The sequence below is a fragment of the Brassica oleracea genome, chromosome C7 (assembly GCF_000695525.1).
Source record: "Brassica oleracea var. oleracea cultivar TO1000 chromosome C7, BOL, whole genome shotgun sequence".
Classification (NCBI taxonomy): domain Eukaryota; kingdom Viridiplantae; phylum Streptophyta; class Magnoliopsida; order Brassicales; family Brassicaceae; genus Brassica; species Brassica oleracea.
This window is the reverse complement of record NC_027754.1, coordinates 11,618,586-11,636,322: the sequence shown is the minus strand read 5'-3', so window position 1 is coordinate 11,636,322 and position 17,737 is coordinate 11,618,586. Positions and strand designations below refer to the sequence as shown.

The following is a 17,737-nucleotide window of genomic DNA, read 5'->3' as shown; positions in this document are numbered from 1 at the left end:
CACAAAAACATCATAGTTTTAGATATATATGTTTTTAAGTCGGGTACAAATCGGTTCTTATCGGGTCGGGTATATTCGGATCGGTTATATTTGTGTCCGGGTCTATTCGGGTCAGTTCTTTTTCGGTTCCGGTTCTTTCGGGTAAAAAAAATTTAAATCCAAAAAGTACTTGTAAATTTTCGGTCCGGTTCCGAATCGGGTATTTTTGGATCGGTTCCGGTTCGGGTCTTCGGATCCAGGTTAAAATGTCCAGGCCTACGACTCGCAGGTTGCGTTGGTCGCCGGGTGGGCGATAGGTAAAGAAGCTACAGTAAAAAGATGACTGCCACGTGTACGAACCTTGATAAACCAGTACACATCTCACCTTCAACAAGAAACTTCCGGTAACCGATCATCTCTCTCTCTCAATCAAAAGTCTCATTAAGGAATCGAATCAAGCAATAATAAAATAATTAGTATCACATTTTCTTCTATAAATCTTAGATTTCTCCTCCTTGAGTGTTTAGGGATTTGTCTGTGTAAAAATGGACATGGGGGAAGAGAAGGAAGTAGTTTCTCTGGGAACTCTGAGTAAGAAGATGGATGATTTTGCAAAGGCTAGAGATTGGGAGAAGTATCACAGCCCAAGGAACCTCCTTTTAGCCATGGTATCTTCTTTTACTCCTTTGATTTATCTCTAAATCTCAAGTTAGTGTATTAATCTTCCAGTTACGATGCATATAGTGTACTGGAGTGTCACATGGAAATTTAACTTGGGTCCTGTCTGATAAACAGAAAAGTTGGCTTCTTTTGCTATGTAATGGAATCTCTCTTTTTTTGTTAATTGTTTACATTTCATGGATCTTCGAGTTGGTTATAATGTCTGGTTTTCTCCTGATCTTGTCTTATAAGCTGATCTTGGTTCCATGAAAATTTGATTATGTAATTAAGAACCCGCAAATAAAAAAGGGGATATTGTGGCTTTGTACCAACTTTGACATGATTGCAAGTGATGGAGCAATGAATTTGCAATTAACATAAACAATGAGAAAAACATGTGATTTTTGAGAACAAAGTCATAAAAAGGTCAAAACTTTTGTCCTGCAAAACCAAGTGAACTCTTGTTTCTTGTTGTTTTGGTTGCTTTAGAAATAATATTTAATATGAAATGTAGGTGGGTGAAGTGGGAGAGTTATCAGAGATATTCCAATGGAGAGGGGAAGTGGAAAGAGGACTTCCGGATTGGAAAGAAGAAGACAAAGTTCATCTTGGTGAAGAATTATCAGATGTGTTGTTGTATCTGGTGAGGCTTTCTGATGTTTGTGGTGTCGATTTGGGCAAGGCCGCTCTGCGGAAACTCGAGCTCAATGCCATTAAGTACCCAGCACCCAAACAGACTGATCATTGTGTTGGTGAACATTCAAGCGACAATACTAAGTTGACCGAAGATAATTAATCTCTGTTTTTTCTCAAAAAAAAAATAAAAAATCCTAATGTGAGTTGTTGACTCTTGCTTTGTACAACTTTTCCATTGGTCTCTGTATTGTTGCTTTCCCTGTCTTGCACTGAATCTTTTTACATTAGAGTTAACCTTTTTACATATATTGCACGTGGAGTTATTTGATTCATCAGAGCATTTGCGAGTGTCTCTGCATCTACTCGCTTGTTCAATTATAAAAGATTCACAAGAAAGAACTTGGATAAATCCTCAAAGCAGTTTCTGGTTCACATGTTGAATTGGTTTAGATTATGTTCGTTGAACATCAATCCCTATACAAGTCCACATTACTAGTGAACATAGCGTGATCAACCCCTCATTATATTCTTTAGATCAAGTCTGAGATCTTTATTTTCTATCACTGCAACGGCTTGTGTTTGCGTTATTTTCATTGTGCATTTGTCGGTTTCATTGTTCAACTTTGCATTGGTCTCTTTATATTTGCTTAACCTGTCTTGCACTGAATGGATATAAGCGTTCACATTTCTATATCATGAATTAGTAGACTACATACATGATGACTGATGACACGTCTCCACTACTACCTATACCATCCCCTCTAAAACCCTTAATCTTTACCTTCCCAAATGCTGTTTGTTCCTCAAAATCCAAAACCCGAAAGAATTTGCGATGAATATCTCAAGGTGTTGTTCCCTTGCTTTACAGGTTTGTGGTTCTGCTCATGATTCAGCGGTATTGTCACTAGTTTGCGGTGTTAGTGGAGACAGAACGTCCCTCATACGAAGCCCATTGCCCCAGAAAGAGGCAAGGCATAGACCCATTATGGCCATTACAACCACAGAGCATGCTGCTGGCACGGCTTGGCTGCTTCCAAGAAACTGGCTTGCAAGCAGCCCAGCTAAGGTCGAGCTTTGCATTCCTGTGCACAGGGATATCGTCCGGCTTACTTCTTCCTCTTGCCTGGTTAAAAGATTCAACAACAGAACTCAAGAAAAGTATTTATTGAAGCTAGAAAAAAAAAAAGAAGATTCTTACGTGTTGAAGTAGTGTTACCTTAAGCCTGGGATCTTGGAGAACCAATATCCCACAACAAATGCTACCGCGTGGAATGTGATAACTGGAAGAATCAATCTAAGACCTTCTGCTGAAAGAATCTGACTTCGATTAATCGAAAGCGGGCTTCCGATGCAGAGTGAAGTGCATACCATAGCAACAAACGGCATCACAGGTCGAAGAAGAGTGACCACAGGCTTTGCGTAAGTATTCAACACAAGGCCAAGAGTGACTGGAACAAGCACAACCTACAGATGTTAAATCAAGTTTTGACCTCAAACGATGATTGTTTCTTCTCATGATCATATAGCTAAAAAAACTTTTGGTTACCTGTAGTATAGACTTGGACATGGCAACAGCATCGACGGGAACAACAGATCCAATAAGAAGACCGCTTAGCAGTGGAGTAAAGAGAACAGAGGCAATAGTAGTAGAGCTAGTAAGAAGAATGCTCATGGCAACATCAGCTTTGCTGAGAGAACTGGCGTAGCTAGACAACTGAGCTCCAGCGACACAACAGGTGAGTACAAAACCAGCGTAGAAAGTGGTCGGCATCCCAAAGGCATTAGCAACTAAAACCCCAAGGAGCGGTTTCAGAACGTACTGAGCAACAAAACCAACAGATAACGGCACTGGTCTGCAACCAAAACAAATAATGTACTAAAAAAAACTAAACAGCCTCAAGAAGAAAACTTGAATGATCAAATAACCTTTTGAAAGCAAGAGCAAAATCCTGGATTGAAAGCTGGATTCCGATAGATAACATAATCCCACCAAGAGCAGGAGCATAGAGTTCTTTAGATACCCTGCAAACATTTCATCTGATATTCATCTTAAACACTACTCAATTCTCATCAGATAGCTTGAGAACAGAGCAATGACGACGCATCAAAGCGTAAAAGCACCAATCTTGTAAGAGAGGGAGAGAGTGCAAACCAGGTGAAAGTGGATGGATAGGAGAGAGCAGCGAGGGCGGTGAGGGCCACGACGAAAGGAAGCAAACCGGACAAGACCTGAGAGGAGGAATCGGAGTTATCAGGAGAATCGTTTCCTCCGCAGAAAGATAAGAGAGACATGTTGCCATCTCTCCACTGCAATCCAACTCTTCCCATAAACGGCGTCGTTGAGCACGCTACTTCCCCCACGCGTCTTTGAAAGCTACTACTAATAAGCGATGGCGGAACGATCGAAGAGAAAGATGAATGAGAACAATTGAAGAACCGAGATTTAGCGGCAAGTGTCCGTTTGGGTATTGCTGGTGGTGAGAAAGGGAAAGGGAAAGAGGTGATTGAAGCCATTCTCTTTCTACTTTGTCTGAAAATTGAGAGGGTCAAAAGTTTGCAGTTTGAAGAAGCAAGCAAAAGGGATAATATAGAAAATAAATGTTCACTAATTAACAAAGTGTATGCCAAACTCATGGCGTGGTCCTCTAATAGTCATTTGTACTTTGCCGGTTGGTTTTTGTCTATTTAGATGCACAATTTTGGTGTTACAACTTTGTTTGTTTGGTCCAATTACTTCAGAATTGACCGGTTTCATTGGACGTCGTCTTTCTCATTATTAACCCTAGTAGAATACTAGAATCTAATCAGTTTCTTCTTCTAACTACTCTTTCATATTTAAAGCTGGAGAATATAAAAATGTTCACAGGGGTCCCTGGCCATAGATTAAAAGATAGAAAGTCCAGTTAGCCACCACAAAATAATTTAACAGAGCCCAATCAGAATAGTTCATAGCTGGCTGGGCTAATCTTGGGCCATGTCCAATGAAACTTTTGCTGCGTGTCCCTATTTTTTTAATTTATTTTTCAACAACAAAAATTCTTTCGCCGCTCAAACTAGAGGTGGTCTGAGAATCCAGATCGAAACAGAACAATCAATAAAAACTAAACTTTTATAAAAAGCTCGTACAGTCTTGGCAAGCGAATCAGTTGTCTTTTTTATGCCTTTGGAACATGAATGATCTTGAAGTCTTGAAAACGTTCTTGAAGCGATGCTAGCTCTAGTAGTTCCGGTGAAAATCCTGGCCATGCTGTCAGATCGTTGACCATCAAAATTAGCTCCTTGCAGTCTGTCCTAAAATATTGGCATGTTGTATGTTGAATCATATTCTCCATGGACCAAATGAGTGCGTCTAGTTCTGAGAGCAAAGATGACAATCTTCTCTCCTTGTTTTTCAACCCTATGAGTTGTTCATTTCCCACTTCATCTATCTATACCCAACCATATCCACTGTATTGTGAATCTGCAGTCCAAGATCCATCGATCAAACAAATACTTTGCAAGAATAAGGCATGTGTATTTTGTGTTTGATGTGATTGTTGTGCACATCGCTGGGCTTTGAATTTGCATCAAACAAAGCATTACATTCACTTTGGGCATGCCACATGCACCTATTTATATATGATCCATTAAGCAAAAAAAAAATACATTATACATATGTATAATTTATTAGATGTAACTTCCTTCTTGATGTAGAAATGTTTCACAACTAGTTTTAGAATCACACTATCATTATACATATGAATAATTTTTTTTATATAAAGCCCACTTATTTCTTTTTTGTTTTACTAACTTAAACTAAGTTAAATGAGCTAAACAATAAAGCAACTTAATGGCGCAATAAATTAAAATTTTAGTCCATAGAACTAAAAACTTAATTTACAGTTAAGTTAAAAAAAATTATATTTTCTATCATATTTTTTTTTCTTATTAAAAAAACTCTTTAACTTCTTTCTCTCTTGTAAAATTTAAAGTTCGCCCCCATTTTATGTTTTGTTTAAGGTCTCCAGAATTTTAAGGCCGGTCCTGATAATCGGCATAGACTTAAGCAACATTGCTTTCATTGGTGGAAGTAAGTGTAATAGAAAGAAGCTGAGAAAGTGAAGTGAAGAGGCAAAACGAAAAGGTTTTTGCAAATATGGATTCTTTATCCTAGAGGATAGGATCATACATTGAGGATCATCAGTTTGCATGGATTCTTTGGTACATTTGGAAAATGCAAAACGAAATGGTTTTAATGATATAGATAAGAATCCAATTGATACATTGCAATTGGCAGAAACAGGGCAGCACTTTGGAATGAATCTCAATTGGGGATAGAGAGCAGGGGAACAAGGAATGAGGATGTACATGGTACACCACATCAAATTGGTAGATGGTGCATTACAGATGCTTCTTAGAAAGAAAAGGACTTACTATCAAGACAGTGTTGATATACCACTTTAGAAGGCTTTGAGGGTTTGATGGGGGCAAGAAACATCAGAGCTTCGCATTCACCTCTCCACGAGAAGATGGAAGCGTTAATTTGGGCGATGGAATGTATGAAACGGCTACGACAGTTTCATGTAATATTTGCAACAAATTGTTCTCAGTTGGTGAAAATGGTTTCAGAACCAGAAGAATGGTCTACTTTTATAGTATATTTAGAAGAATTTCAAAAATTAAAGAATGGATATGTCGCTTTTCAACTCAAGCACATTCCTAGGACTCATAACTTATTCTCTTGCACTTGCGCAAGAAATCACTATGTTTATTTTTCCCATATGAACACAGAGTCCATAGTTTGGTCAGTAGAGTCTTGATTAAGAAGTATTATGTTATTGATAAAAAAAATTTATACAATAAATTGAATCAGGTGTAATGGAGCTAATTTATATGGGAGTTTAAATAATTATACACATAAAACATGACACATCAATGTTTTCAAATAAAATTTTTAATTTCAAAATATATTTAAAAAACATAAAAATATTAATAATTACTAAAATATATTGTTTATATGATTAAATGGTAGATCGAGTTATAGTTGATATTTTATGAATGCAGAGTTTTACATAAAACATGCAATATATTTAGATCCATATGAAGTGAGTTAAAACAATTATATTTTACGATTATAAAATACGAAAAAATAAACCTTGATCAATGTAAGAATAGTTAAAATTATAAATTAATATATTTCATTTATAAAAATATTTAGAAACCAAAACTAATAAAAGATACATTAAATAGATGGTTTAAATGTTTTAGCCATAGTTTTATTCATTTCTACTTACTAAGTATTACAATAAGTTATAAAATCAATAAAATGTGTGTATTACATTTTAGAACTCAATCACTTTAGTTCATACACTAAACCCAGTCAATATGTATAACTTTTTGTAAATAAAATAAATAATTAAGTGATTTAAATAAAATTTTATACACTTTAAAAATACGGTTAAGAATCTAGTTCACATTTAAATCAGAATCACATTTAAATCAGAATCATACTCTAAAAATCAATAAGAAGTCAATAAAATAAATTAAAATCTCTTATTATCATTTATAGAAATAATTTTGTATTTGAAAATTAACTATTGTATGAGTTTCATATGTGTTTATGACACAAAAATATTTAACTTGATCATATTATGTGACTTTATCTCTATTTAATAATCTTTCTGTTCCTAAAAGATCTATGTCTTAGAATTTTCACACTTTTTAATAAAACATATTAAAACTTAGCTATAAATGCATAGTTTTTTGTAATTTTATATTTTCTATACTTTTAAACCAATAAGATTTTAAGAAATGCAATTAATGTTCTTGAACTTCACAATTTCTCATTATTAGTTGACAAAATTTACATTGGAAATATAAAATATGTATCTTTTTGAAACAAAAGTTTTCTCTAGAATATGAATCATTTAGGAACGGAAAGAGTATATTTCTACAAACATAAAAGATCTGAAAGTACTACGATACAAAAGTATTTGACTGATATATTTTATAATGTTAGGGGTGATTGGTTGTAGCTGTAGATGCTCTAGACAACTAAAAATTAGTCTAGAGTCAAAAATGTCAGCCAATTAAACTTTCTGTTTTTTAAAAGAAGTTAACAACCAAAAATTCTCTAGAAAATTAAAATATGCTTGTGGAAACATAAAACTACAGCTACACCAAAAGTTTTACAGGAAATAAATCTACACCTTAAACACTATAGCCAAAAACATAAAGCTACAAGTCATTCCAATCATCCATGTTATCTCTATTAATAGTAAAAATATTTTCTCTTAGATTTGTTTCTTTATTTCTTGCTAAAATCTTGTATTTCTTTCCTTTTACATTTATTATTTTGTTATTTTCACCTAATCTTTTCTTATTATAATTTTTTTCCTTGTAATGCTTCCCAAAAAATTTCATTAGATTCCCTATAATTTTTACCATACCTAGTGTTCTCCTGTATAGATATCTGCAATACACAATTCTTCTCTGATAGATAGATTTCAGTTGTAGTTGCAGGTCTATGTTCATTATCAAAATGGTTTTGATAGTGAAAGCTCTTCTTGCTGCTTCAGTATTGTTGTCTTTGCGTTTTTCAGTAACAGAGTCTGCCCCTGAGTCTGCTCTTGTCACCAAAATTTCTGGTTTTAGTGGCACTTTTCCATCTAAACACTATGCCGGGTAAAATTCAGTTGAACTGCTTACATTTCACAAAAACGAAAAGCACATCTTCATACAGTTTTATTTTAGATTTTCTTCCTAAAGAATTTAATCTCTCTTTTCAAATGGACGTTGGTACGTGATCTAAGGTATGTGGCAATAGATAAGGAGCGTAATAAGAATCTATGGTATTACTTTGTGGAATCAGAGAGAAATGCTTCAACAGATCCAGTTGTCATTTGGTTAAATGGTGGTCCAGGTTGCTCTAGCATGGATGGATTTATCTACGAGCATGGTAAGTTTCATATAATCTTTACATTCGCCACTACAAACATTAGTTTTTTTCGACTCAAGATTTATCTCGATGTTATCCAAATACAATAATAGCATACTTTTGCAGGTCCTTTCAATTTTGAACGAACAAAAACAAAAGAACCTCGTTTGCATCTCAATCCTTATAGTTGGTCTAAGGTGAAAAGAAAGAACAACGACTTTTGATAAACCATCAAATATGTACTTTTCTTATAATAAATAAGAAAATCGTTCAAGTATTTTTTGATGTCAAAAAAAAAAATCGTTTTGTTTTTGTTTTTTGTGGTCAGGTTTCGAACATCATATACCTTGACTCCCCAGTTGGTGTGGGGTACTCTTACTCTAGAAACAAGTCGGATTATAAAACTAATGATTCAAAAACCGCGTCTGATTCTTATGCATTCCTAGTCGAGGTGAAATAATAATGTTCTATTTTTTTAGAACAATAATAATGTTTAATGTGTAGTGGGTGCGATTCAACAAATTAACCATTAATTACTTATGTTCGACAGTGGTTCAAGATGTTTCCGGAGTTTCAGTCAAATCCATTCTTTATCTCAGGAGAATCATATGCTGGTGTCTACGTCCCAACTCTTGCTTCCGAAGTTGTCAAAGGTCATCTAACTTTTGGAACATCATATTATTAGAAAAATAAACCCCTTTTCATATGCTAGAAAAAAAATGGTTTCCAGTATTTCTCTTCAACTCTTGTTACTTTGTAGGAAATAAGAATGGGACGAAGCCGGTTATCAACTTGAAGGTACAACTAATGGAATTCAATAATGGAGATAATCTTTCAGATTAAAAGTTCTTCATGGTTTCGGTTCGTCAATCTTAATATGTCATATACATTATATATATAGGGATATTTGGTGGGTAATGGAGTTACTGATCCAGTGTTTGATGGTAACGCACTTGTCCCCTTCGCACATGGGATGGGACTCATCTCTAATGAACTCTATGAGGTTTGGTTTTGCTGCTCGATGTCTTATAATCCTTGCTTTATTCATCAGTGCTTTTTATCTAATGTGTAACAAAAACTGGCAGGATACTAAAGCAGCATGCAAAGGAGAGTACTATAAAGAGCCAGATGTAAGCGAAGAATGCGCTTACTTGCTTGGAAAAGTGTCAGATGATGTGAAGTTATTAAACATATATAACATTCTAGAACCGTGCTTCCACGGAACATCGACGTCCCCGATTGACATGGGATCTATTCCTCCGAGTTTCCTTAAGTTGGGAAAAACAGAAAGGCCGTTGCCAGTGAGAAAGAGAATGTTTGGACGCTCGTGGCCCCTTGGTGCTGTTGTGCGTCCAGGCTTTGTCCCTAGTTGGCCTCAAATCCTTGCTAACTCCCAAGTTCCTTGCGTTGTGAGTACTTAACGTCATCATGCACCTCCCTCTTATATATGTTTTGGTTAAGTATATTTGCTATTGCCGCTTGAGAAAATTATAATTAAAATTATCACTTGTTTACACACAAATTTACATATGTACAATTAGGTTTATCCATTTGTATTAAAGGATCTTTGATCATTATACACAAATATAAGCTTGTGCTACATTCCTTCTCATATATATGTATTTCTCCACGACATAATTAAAATGTAAGGAACTTGGTATGGATGCAGGATGATAGAGTTGCAACGGCTTGGCTGAACGATCCTGCAGTAAGGAAGGCGGTTCATGCTAAAGAGGTCTTTATATCATCCATCATACATGTTCTCTCTTCTTTTTGCCATAAAATATTTTGACATCTAAAAGTTATGTCTGAAACGTTGATAGGAAAGCGAGATTGGAAGATGGCAATTGTGCACAAACAACCTCGATTACACTCATGATGCTGGAAGCATGATAGAATTTCATAGAAACCTCACTCTTAGTGGCTATCGTGCTCTAATTTTCAGGTACATATATATATTAACCGTACAAGTAAGACTACAGAAAATGTCTAGAAACCAAGGTGGCATGGTCCAATGGTGTTGTTCTGGATCAAACACGCGATAATCTTCTTTGCTTTCTCATTGTTTGTACATGTTTTAACGAGTAGTAAACCCAGTGAAAGTGTATCCAGTGTAAAATATTTTAATATGTGCAGCGGAGATCATGACATGTGTGTGCCATATACCGGCTCTGAAGCATGGACTAAGTCAATGGGATACAAGGTGGTCGATGAATGGAGGGCATGGATCTCAAATGGCATGGTCGCTGGGTAATTGTTTTATCTCTCTCTCTCTCTAATGATTTGTTTCTCAGTTCACTATTTCTACAATAATTTGGTACGATAGGTTTACACAAGGGTATGCCAACAATCTTACATTTGCAACTATTAAGGTAAAAAAATCCCCCTCTCTTTTTTTTTTTTTGTATTTTACAGATGAATTTGTTGCTTTTGTTATGCGCTTTTGATGTTTGAATGTTTTGTTTTGTAGGGTTCAGGGCATACCGTTCCTGAATACAAACCTCATGAAGCCTTGGACTTCTATAGCCGTTTTCTAGAAGGAAAAAATATATAGACTCCTCAAGTTTTAGCTCGTACTTCATTAAAATGATGTCTTCTTTGAGCTTAAAACATCCTTCCTAATAAAATTCAAGTTTCCAATAATATTTTTTGGAAGTAAAAGAAGAGTTGCAAAGTCCGATAGCTAACTTGGGAACGATAAACCGTATCAGTTTCATGACAAAACGTGGAAAAGGAATTCTGATTTCGAACCTAAGTTTGCGATGTTAAGCTTGTTCATGTTTTCACTTAATCATCTCCATACGGGTCTTGGTCGACATTAAATGTTAACTAATATATGCATTACTCCGTATTTTGATATTTGAATTAGCTTTTGATCATAGAAGTTTAAAGAGGGAATCAAGAGAGGGAAAATAGGTGAATGCTCAAGTTCTTGGACTAAAACATGGGGACAATTAGCTTTAATACTCTTCTTCATCTGTTGACAGAAAACGAAAAACAAAGTTAGAATCATCTCTCTAAGTTTGCAAGTATATAATCGTGTGTAAAGATGATGCTTACTATCATTATCCTCCGGCTTGTTATAATCGTCGTCATCATCATCAAAGTCTTTAGTCTACAAAACATAAAAGAAGAAAGTTTAACTAATCTTCAGAGCCAGAATAGTGACATGTTCATCTTTCACCAATTAGTTTAGAAGAAGAAAAAAAAAAGAGAGAAGAACCTTATCATAATCTCCGTTATCAGAATCTTCTCCCTCAGATTCCTCAGCTTCATCATCACCTTCTCCTTTCTCTTCCTTCCTTTCAGCCTATAAACCAAAAAAAAAAAAATCAAACATGCATGTAAAGACTTGTGGGCTCCTTAAAACTGTATTTTGTTATACCTTAAGCTTTGCTCCAAGCTTCTCCAAAACCTCCAACTTGTGCAGATCTACAAAAACAGAGCATAAACTTTGAGTTTCTTTTGAGTTGTATAACATTGTTGAAACTAATAAAAAAAAACAACAATATCAATTACCTGCGTCTTGAGTCCATTTAGCTCTCTTCACAGGCCGTTCTCTTGGAGTATCTGAGAGATTGCAGCATATGATCAAAACAGTAACTTTAAAAAGATGAAACTAAATTTACACGATGATTAGTTCGAAACCTCCAAGAAGTTCTTTAGGGAAGTTATCAGGTCTAAGAACAAGATAGTCATAGAAAGATCCCCTCTCATGAGACTTCTTCTTCTTTGGCTTCAACGTGTCTGAAAACCTCTCAATATCTAAACTCTCACTCTCTGAATACCAAAAAAAAAGAAAACATTAAAAATCAAAGTCTAATAAGAGAGTTTATGTATGTTTTGTATAATAGATACCTTTCTTTGAAACTCCATCGCCTAAGTGGTAAATCGAAGTTTTCCAAAACTTGTCAAAACGATCATTGAATTGCTTGTCTTCTGAGATTGATTTGCGGTCAGGTAACGCTATGTCCTGCCCGCAACAAAAAAAAGGTTCAGACTTTGCATATGGGAGGAGAGATGAATCAAAGCAAAAAAGTTTTCAACTTACGGGGAAAATCACGAAAGGTTCTGCCTTCGCATACTCAACGCCAAACCCACCTCTTCCTCTTCCTCGTCCTCTTCCTCTGTAAGCCATCTACGAGCACCGAGAAGGGGTTTTCGAACATCTCTTTCAGAAACAGGCGATTGCGGAGAAAGCAAATTTAAGGGTTCCCTTTATATTTCCCCGTTTTATTAGATTAAGAATTATATTTTACTTTGCTAAAAAAAAGGATTATATTTTACAATGTATTGCCCCTATAGTCCGTTTACTCTCATATAGTTTTCTTTTTTTTCGTGCACAACATATATTATAAAAAGGCTCAATGAGCATAACGTTTACAAATGAAACAGAAGATCCTACAGCCATGCTCAATGGTAAAACAAAGTTGGAAAACATTACAAAACAACTAAAGATAGAACGATTAAGAGGCGAGTCATGCTCAGCAAAATGAAGAAACCCAAAGGGAATCTCCACTTTTGTTCCTATGGCGATTGTTGAAAAGAACAATTGATAGTCGAGAACAATGTTGATACACCTATAAGAAGAAGTTGGGATGTTGACTGACAAGAACTTTAGGTGAGAAGCTCCAAAACCGCAGGCAACATTGAGAGTACGAAGTCATATCTGACTTGATTTGACACTTAAACAAGCACAATCAGCTTTAAACCCAACAAAGCTTACCGAAGAGACTATGTGAATCTCAAACTCTAACTTCACCTCCAAAGAGGCGCTTAGGATGAAGTTTGATGACAGAGCTGAAGGTTTAATTGAGTCCAAACCTCGGAACTCAACATTACCGTGTCCATCCCAAAAATTTGTAACCGAAGGGATCTAAGCATACATTCATCGCACTCGTTCAACCAAAACGTGTGTGGGCAAATATCAGATAAGAGGTAAAAATCTTTGGAATGGTTGGGTTTCCATGCCACAACTCCGGTTTGAAGGTTGCATAATTGACTTTGTGAAGAACCATCGATGTTTAAGACGACGTAATGTGATGGAGGCGCAGCAGTGACGTAGCAGCGAGCAAATCTGGCGCGTCCACACTCTTGCACAGTAGTTCTAGCGACGAGAAAAAGGGTGGGAGGACCGTAGAGACGGCTGTGGACGAAGGTCGCTGACACGGATACGACTTCACCGAGATATTGAAAGTAATAGTTGGATGACAGAGCTGACATTGTAACTAGGCCAAACTTTTGGATCTCGACATTACCGTAACGAGACAAACAAGATGTAACCAAAATACTTTTGAGCAGAAAGTCATCGAACTTAGGCAATTTGAGACAGCGTGAGTGAGCATCGGGAGAAAGGCGGGGAGTGCCAGTTGGTGGAGGTTTCTCACTGGAACAATAGGGTCCTCGTGCAAAGTGTTTTACTGGAGCGTTTCTCCGATTTGGTGAAGCTATGACGTAGTGCAGAGAAAGAGAAACCATATGACTGACGATTACTTTTCCTAGGTGAGGAGGGAGACAGGGCCGCGGTTGATGAGTCATTTCTGCCGGCAGGGATGGAGATAGATCTGGTCAGTTTTGCTTGGCTCCGTAGAAACCCTGGCGAGTAATGGCTGTCTAGATGTCGGAATAGTAGATGGTGACAGCGAGACCGGCAAGACAGCTAGCAAGACTTGGTGAGTGGCGGAGGCAGAAGTTGGTGGCAAAACAGAGACGTGGTGCGGAGGGAAGAGCAGAGGTGGTGGCGAAGGTTTGAACTCGAGATGTGGCACAGCGGGAGAGGTTATGGTGCACAGGGGAGAAAATGGTGAACGAGACAGTGGCCTTTCATTGATTTCAAGCAACCAATCATCACCGGAGGACTTGCCGGATTCGAAGCAGATATCATCACGAGGTAGCAGAGGACGAGGGGAGCCGATATAGAAGAGTAATGGCAGTGACACCAGCGAGCTAAGCCGTCGCCGCTGGTGTCAAGAAACATCAGATGGTGTATTTCTACTTCAAGAACACTGCCAAAGGATTATTCCACTTTCGTCTTTCCGCTGACGGAAATTATGCTAACGCTAAGTACATGTATAGTCTGCTTATGATGTCCAGAGGAAACCTGGATGAAGGAAAACAATACATGGCTACTCTAGGCTGGGAGGGCAACAAACAACAAGTTGATCATTGCTGTGGGAGAATTAAGAGATCTCTGCACCATTTTGACATTGCCATGAAGAGGCGATATGTCTGAAACATGCTGCTCCTCAAATCCTAAAAAGGTGTCACATAAATGACATGGATAATCGGTGCAATCGTTGCTTTCACTACAAGCAAGTGATGAAGTTTATTGACTTCATTTGATGGGAGCTTTAGAGTCGAGCCCATCTACTTCTATCATTCTTGTTTTTTTTTTGGGGTTTATGTTTCAGTTTTAGTCAGACTTTGTTTATGATGCACCTGTTCTTTTTTGATAATATGCCAAGAGTGTTTGGAGAAAAGAGCTGTCATCCCGTCTGGTCCTGGAGCTTTTTCCGGGTGCATCATAAACAAAGTATGGCCTACTTCCTCCTCAAAATATATCTTTTAATATATCTTTCAAACTCAAATGAAGTCCTCAAAATCAAACCAAGGAAAAAGATAATCATATTAAATACAAAATCATTCATTGCTATCCTCTTTCCAAATATTCTCTTAACATAGATAACACAGGGAGAAATACGACAAAAAATACAACATAATCTACTAGCATCAAAAATAATAACTCAGCACCTAGAAAAAATGTCTACAATATTATTATAGATTAATCAACAGCATAACGTTAGCAATTAAGTTAATAAAAAACATACATTTACTTATAAATCATAAATATTCCTAAAACAAATCCCTATAATTATGCAATTAGTCAAACGCTTTAATCTTCATAAGTTTGAAGGGCACATTAAATTCACAATCATACGTTCAAAAAAAAATTTCAAAACATTGTTCCACTATAAAATTAGCAAACGCAAGGCAAAAAATAAAATTATCTCTCACACTTTACAACAAAATGGCAGATCACAACAACCTCTCTCTTAGAATCACTGCCACAAGATTTGCTTGGGAAACATACTTTCAGAGTTGCCTCTTCCACCCGAGAAGATATCCGCCAATGCCTGACGGTATCAAGAACAATTTCTTCAAAAATGATCAGAGATGATTGTGTCTTCAAAAATCTCAGCTTGCGACCACATGGCATGCATCCAAACGCTACCACCAACTTATGAACAGATGTATTGTAAGTGAAAATCCAGCTGCTCACTACATTGAAGGGATCAAGCAGTACTTCATCCATGATAACACAACCATTGGGATGTTCCACCTTAAGAAATCTGCTAAAGGTTCTTATGACAATGGTATGTATCTCTATGGAATCCTTATGTTATGCACACAAAACCGAGAGGAGGGAAACATGTTTTCATGTTCCCTTGGTTTTTAGGCAAGCAAGCGTCAAAGTGATCGTTGCTGGAGAGCAAACAAGATATCACTAAGATACATCATCATCATAATGAAGAGTATACAACAAATATGAGGAAAAACCAACCAATACAAAAATGTCACATGAACGACCTAGACACCCGCTGTCCAAGATGTTATTACTACAAACAGATGCGATAGTTTATCGCATTCATCTGATGAACACCAAATTAGAGTTCATGCAGCTAAGTACACAAACATAGACAAGTGTGAAAAATTCACGGGTTTTCTTATGTGTACATATCTTATTATGTTGGGTTTCTTTTTTTCCTCTATCAACTTCTTATTTTACATTTCATTTTAATACTTTCTATGTGGGGATATTTGATAAGAAGAGCATTACACACCCTTGATTCCACCGTAAAGATAACAAATGGTTCGATTAAACATGCATTGGTTTAGAATTTGGTAAATGGTTATGCTAGCCTCAGCGACGATTACCAGCCTGAAAAAATCTCGAATTTCTGCTATTCTGTAGCATTAGGCACATTTTCCGCTAAAAGCTTCGTTAAGCCAAACAAAACACAGACTCTAAGATCGGAGATAGAAACAAGAGCTAAACTATTGTATACCCATCAGAATTTGATAACGATGGAGATGATAGAGAAAGGAGCGATCTACTGATGTTGTCTCACTCTCCCTCTCTCTCTGTCGACTCTCCGGCGCCGTTATCATTCTTTTCCCGCCTCCTTAACACGTGTGTGCTCTGGTGTTAGCACGCCTGTAAACTTAAAGAAGTTCATCAAGTTGTTTATGCCCATGGGCTTTAAAGCTGAGTCCATTTTGTAATACGAAACCCAAAACTGATTTTAGATATTTTTCTCAACAGATAATAAGGTGTACTATAACCCCCACTAATGTACTAATTTAACATCTCTGATTACTGCAGGCTAAAACAAAACTTAGATATTACTAGGATTTATCACATTGAAGAAAATGAACAACCACAATATTTTTTTTTAATTTTTTTTATTACAAATCACTGACCCCAATGATTCAAAAGATATTATGAGTATCTTGAAAGTATGTTTCTTCTATGCGTTTTAATAATTAAAATGATTCTTACTCATTAAAAATTCATACGACCAACATAAACCATTAATCCAATTACCATATATATCTATGAAACATTAAATACAATATGTCAACAAAATATCTTCAAGATTGAATTTAAAATGTACATTAAATCCAATAAGTACAAATTTTCAATGGTCACAAAAAATAATTCCAATACTTACTCAGAAAACAAGTATACTTTCCAAAATTACGTTACAAAAAATCAATTATACATAACGAACGCGTTAGTGCAATAAACACCAAACATTCATTTTTCAAAAACATAACTCCACACATATTTATCAAATCAAACCATCGTATATTACATATAAAATATGAGCCTCCGGCAAGCACTCATCCAAACAAAAAACAAAACACTCAGAAAATCACAATCACAATGACAATAAACATACCTCTCTCTAAACTCTAACTCTTGCTAACCGAAATCCAAACTGAAATTATTTCACGTGTAGTAAAGATCTCCAGATCCACAGTCCAAAATATCATGGTAGCAATCCCTCATCTTGCCTTCTCTGCCCCGACCCTCTCATCTATAGGAACATCAATCTCCACCTCCTAACCATTCACCCAATATCATCTTTACACAGGTACAACGATCTTATGGAACGCTGCCTCACCAGCAGTAACTTGCAGGCTCATTGCGTATGTGGGATACAAGAATATTTCCATAACAACAACATAGATGGCGCTTGCCACATCTACGCATCACATCATAAGGTTCGTACGACAATGTTATTTACTTTTACGGTATAATAATATTATGTAGGGGAGAACCGGCAATCGGACACACAATGTTAGATAGCCTTGGATGGAGACAAAAAAAAACACAAGCAAACACCTGCTGGAAAAAAGATCAAACAATCAATCTATAGAGTAAGAGTCACAAGACTTCAGTCTTACACAACCACTTACATGAACACAAGGGCAACCATAACATGTCACCGAGACAACATTGACAATCGGTGTGACACATGC

The 17,737-nt window shown here is 36.4% G+C and overlaps 4 protein-coding genes across 4 annotated transcripts; 2 read left to right on the top strand and 2 right to left on the bottom strand.

The window, feature by feature from the left end:
* Positions 1 to 382: 382 nt before the first annotated feature.
* On the top strand, positions 383 to 1,581 carry LOC106306802 (dCTP pyrophosphatase 1). Its single transcript, XM_013743556.1, has 2 exons — positions 383 to 647; positions 1,154 to 1,581. Exons 1-2 carry the CDS (start codon positions 525 to 527, stop codon positions 1,433 to 1,435), a joined length of 405 nt encoding a protein of 134 aa, XP_013599010.1. The 5' UTR covers positions 383 to 524; the 3' UTR covers positions 1,436 to 1,581.
* A 361-nt stretch (positions 1,582 to 1,942) lies between these two features.
* LOC106306801 (probable sodium/metabolite cotransporter BASS3, chloroplastic) lies at positions 1,943 to 3,877 on the bottom strand. The gene is made up of 5 exons (XM_013743555.1): positions 3,428 to 3,877; positions 3,202 to 3,297; positions 2,822 to 3,128; positions 2,492 to 2,739; positions 1,943 to 2,398 (listed from the first exon to the last, which is right to left on the bottom strand). The coding sequence occupies exons 1-5, from the start codon at positions 3,787 to 3,789 to the stop codon at positions 2,158 to 2,160; spliced, it is 1,254 nt and encodes a 417-aa protein (XP_013599009.1). The 5' UTR covers positions 3,790 to 3,877; the 3' UTR covers positions 1,943 to 2,157.
* Positions 3,878 to 7,720: 3,843 nt separating this feature from the next.
* Positions 7,721 to 10,762, top strand: LOC106304975 (serine carboxypeptidase-like 21). Its single transcript, XM_013741354.1, has 13 exons — positions 7,721 to 7,938; positions 8,067 to 8,212; positions 8,318 to 8,388; positions 8,520 to 8,642; positions 8,742 to 8,844; positions 8,952 to 8,989; positions 9,093 to 9,194; positions 9,277 to 9,600; positions 9,861 to 9,926; positions 10,015 to 10,136; positions 10,328 to 10,441; positions 10,518 to 10,563; positions 10,662 to 10,762. The coding sequence occupies exons 1-13, from the start codon at positions 7,781 to 7,783 to the stop codon at positions 10,743 to 10,745; spliced, it is 1,497 nt and encodes a 498-aa protein (XP_013596808.1). The 5' UTR covers positions 7,721 to 7,780; the 3' UTR covers positions 10,746 to 10,762.
* Positions 10,763 to 10,936: 174 nt separating this feature from the next.
* Positions 10,937 to 12,414, bottom strand: LOC106304742 (ribosomal L1 domain-containing protein CG13096-like). Its single transcript, XM_013741137.1, has 8 exons — positions 12,243 to 12,414; positions 12,050 to 12,164; positions 11,840 to 11,971; positions 11,711 to 11,761; positions 11,577 to 11,623; positions 11,415 to 11,501; positions 11,252 to 11,306; positions 10,937 to 11,168 (listed from the first exon to the last, which is right to left on the bottom strand). Exons 1-8 carry the CDS (start codon positions 12,327 to 12,329, stop codon positions 11,152 to 11,154), a joined length of 591 nt encoding a protein of 196 aa, XP_013596591.1. The 5' UTR covers positions 12,330 to 12,414; the 3' UTR covers positions 10,937 to 11,151.
* Between the last annotated feature and the right edge of the window lie 5,323 nt (positions 12,415 to 17,737).

What these genes read in the sequence shown, in the direction of transcription:
- LOC106306801 (XM_013743555.1), bottom strand. Translation starts at nt 3,789, where the DNA reads ATGGCTTCAATCACCTCTTTCCCTTTCCCTTTCTCACCACCAGCAATA. An exon ending in TTTGCTCTTGCTTTCAAAAG is followed by an intron (nt 3,129 to 3,201) that starts GTTATTTGATCA and finishes TTTTGGTTGCAG; the next exon opens with ACCAGTGCCGTTATCTGTTG. An exon ending in TGTCCAAGTCTATACTACAG is followed by an intron (nt 2,740 to 2,821) that starts GTAACCAAAAGT and finishes TAACATCTGTAG; the next exon opens with GTTGTGCTTGTTCCAGTCAC.
- LOC106304975 (XM_013741354.1), top strand. Translation starts at nt 7,781, where the DNA reads ATGTTCATTATCAAAATGGTTTTGATAGTGAAAGCTCTTCTTGCTGCT. An exon ending in TGGATTTATCTACGAGCATG is followed by an intron (nt 8,213 to 8,317) that starts GTAAGTTTCATA and finishes ATACTTTTGCAG; the next exon opens with GTCCTTTCAATTTTGAACGA. An exon ending in AGGCGGTTCATGCTAAAGAG is followed by an intron (nt 9,927 to 10,014) that starts GTCTTTATATCA and finishes AAACGTTGATAG; the next exon opens with GAAAGCGAGATTGGAAGATG.
- LOC106306802 (XM_013743556.1), top strand. Translation starts at nt 525, where the DNA reads ATGGACATGGGGGAAGAGAAGGAAGTAGTTTCTCTGGGAACTCTGAGT. An exon ending in GGAACCTCCTTTTAGCCATG is followed by an intron (nt 648 to 1,153) that starts GTATCTTCTTTT and finishes TATGAAATGTAG; the next exon opens with GTGGGTGAAGTGGGAGAGTT.
- LOC106304742 (XM_013741137.1), bottom strand. Translation starts at nt 12,329, where the DNA reads ATGGCTTACAGAGGAAGAGGACGAGGAAGAGGAAGAGGTGGGTTTGGC. An exon ending in AACCTTTCGTGATTTTCCCC is followed by an intron (nt 12,165 to 12,242) that starts GTAAGTTGAAAA and finishes TGTTGCGGGCAG; the next exon opens with GACATAGCGTTACCTGACCG. An exon ending in AGCTTGGAGCAAAGCTTAAG is followed by an intron (nt 11,502 to 11,576) that starts GTATAACAAAAT and finishes TTTGGTTTATAG; the next exon opens with GCTGAAAGGAAGGAAGAGAA.